The 716-nt window shown below is 51.4% G+C and overlaps 1 protein-coding gene across 1 annotated transcript; it reads right to left on the bottom strand.

Moving 5' to 3' along the window:
* Positions 1–13: 13 nt before the first annotated feature.
* Positions 14–663, bottom strand: LOC121940550 (transportin-3-like; the record flags this gene model as incomplete). The annotated part of the gene is made up of 2 exons (XM_042483297.1): positions 439–663; positions 14–263 (listed from the first exon to the last, which is right to left on the bottom strand). Coding segments are annotated over exons 1-2 (475 nt in total), but the record flags the coding sequence as incomplete, so codon positions are not given.
* Positions 664–716: the final 53 nt, after the last annotated feature.

Consider the following 716-nt stretch of genomic DNA (forward strand, 5'->3'; position numbering starts at 1 on the left):
CCAGCGACAGAACGTCTGGAACAGAAGGCAGAACATGAGCACACCTGAGGGCCAACAGGTGAGTCACCTGGACAGGCAGCCCTCTGAATACTCACCGGTCTGTCAAACACCATCACCTCCCACAGCACCTCGGCCACATCGGGCAGCGTGTACGGCGGCAGACAGAAACAACACGAGTGCATCAGCTGAGTGACCAGCTGCTGGCCGTGCTGCTCCATGGCCTGACCAATCAGCTGCTTCCTCACCTCAAAGTCCTCCTCGTGCTGCGGGGACAGAGATGTGTTGGACATGTCCTTCATGGTAAACTCAGAGGACAGAGACGTGTTGGACATGTCCTCCACAGTAAATTCTTACAGAAGAGAAATGTGGTGGACATGTCCTCTGCAGTAAACTCAGAGGACAGAGACATATTGGACACGTCCTCTACAGTGAACTCACGTCGTTGGACACTCCGGTGTGGATCAGGTCTCGGACAAACTTCATGACACTGCAGTTGGCGTCTCGGTGGTCCAATGAGGTGGCAGCGATAGCGCACTGGATGATGTGAACGATGATGCTGCTGCTAAGTAAAGTGACAGGACTCCTCTGGACAAACCTGGACAGACAGACACACAGGTAGATATACAGGTGAATAAATACAGGCAGATACACACGTAAATGCATACAGGCAGATACATAGGTGAATAAATACAGGTAGATATACAGGTAAATGCATA

Source organism: Plectropomus leopardus, unplaced genomic scaffold (genome assembly GCF_008729295.1).
Source record: "Plectropomus leopardus isolate mb unplaced genomic scaffold, YSFRI_Pleo_2.0 unplaced_scaffold89807, whole genome shotgun sequence".
Classification (NCBI taxonomy): Eukaryota; Metazoa; Chordata; class Actinopteri; order Perciformes; family Serranidae; genus Plectropomus; species Plectropomus leopardus.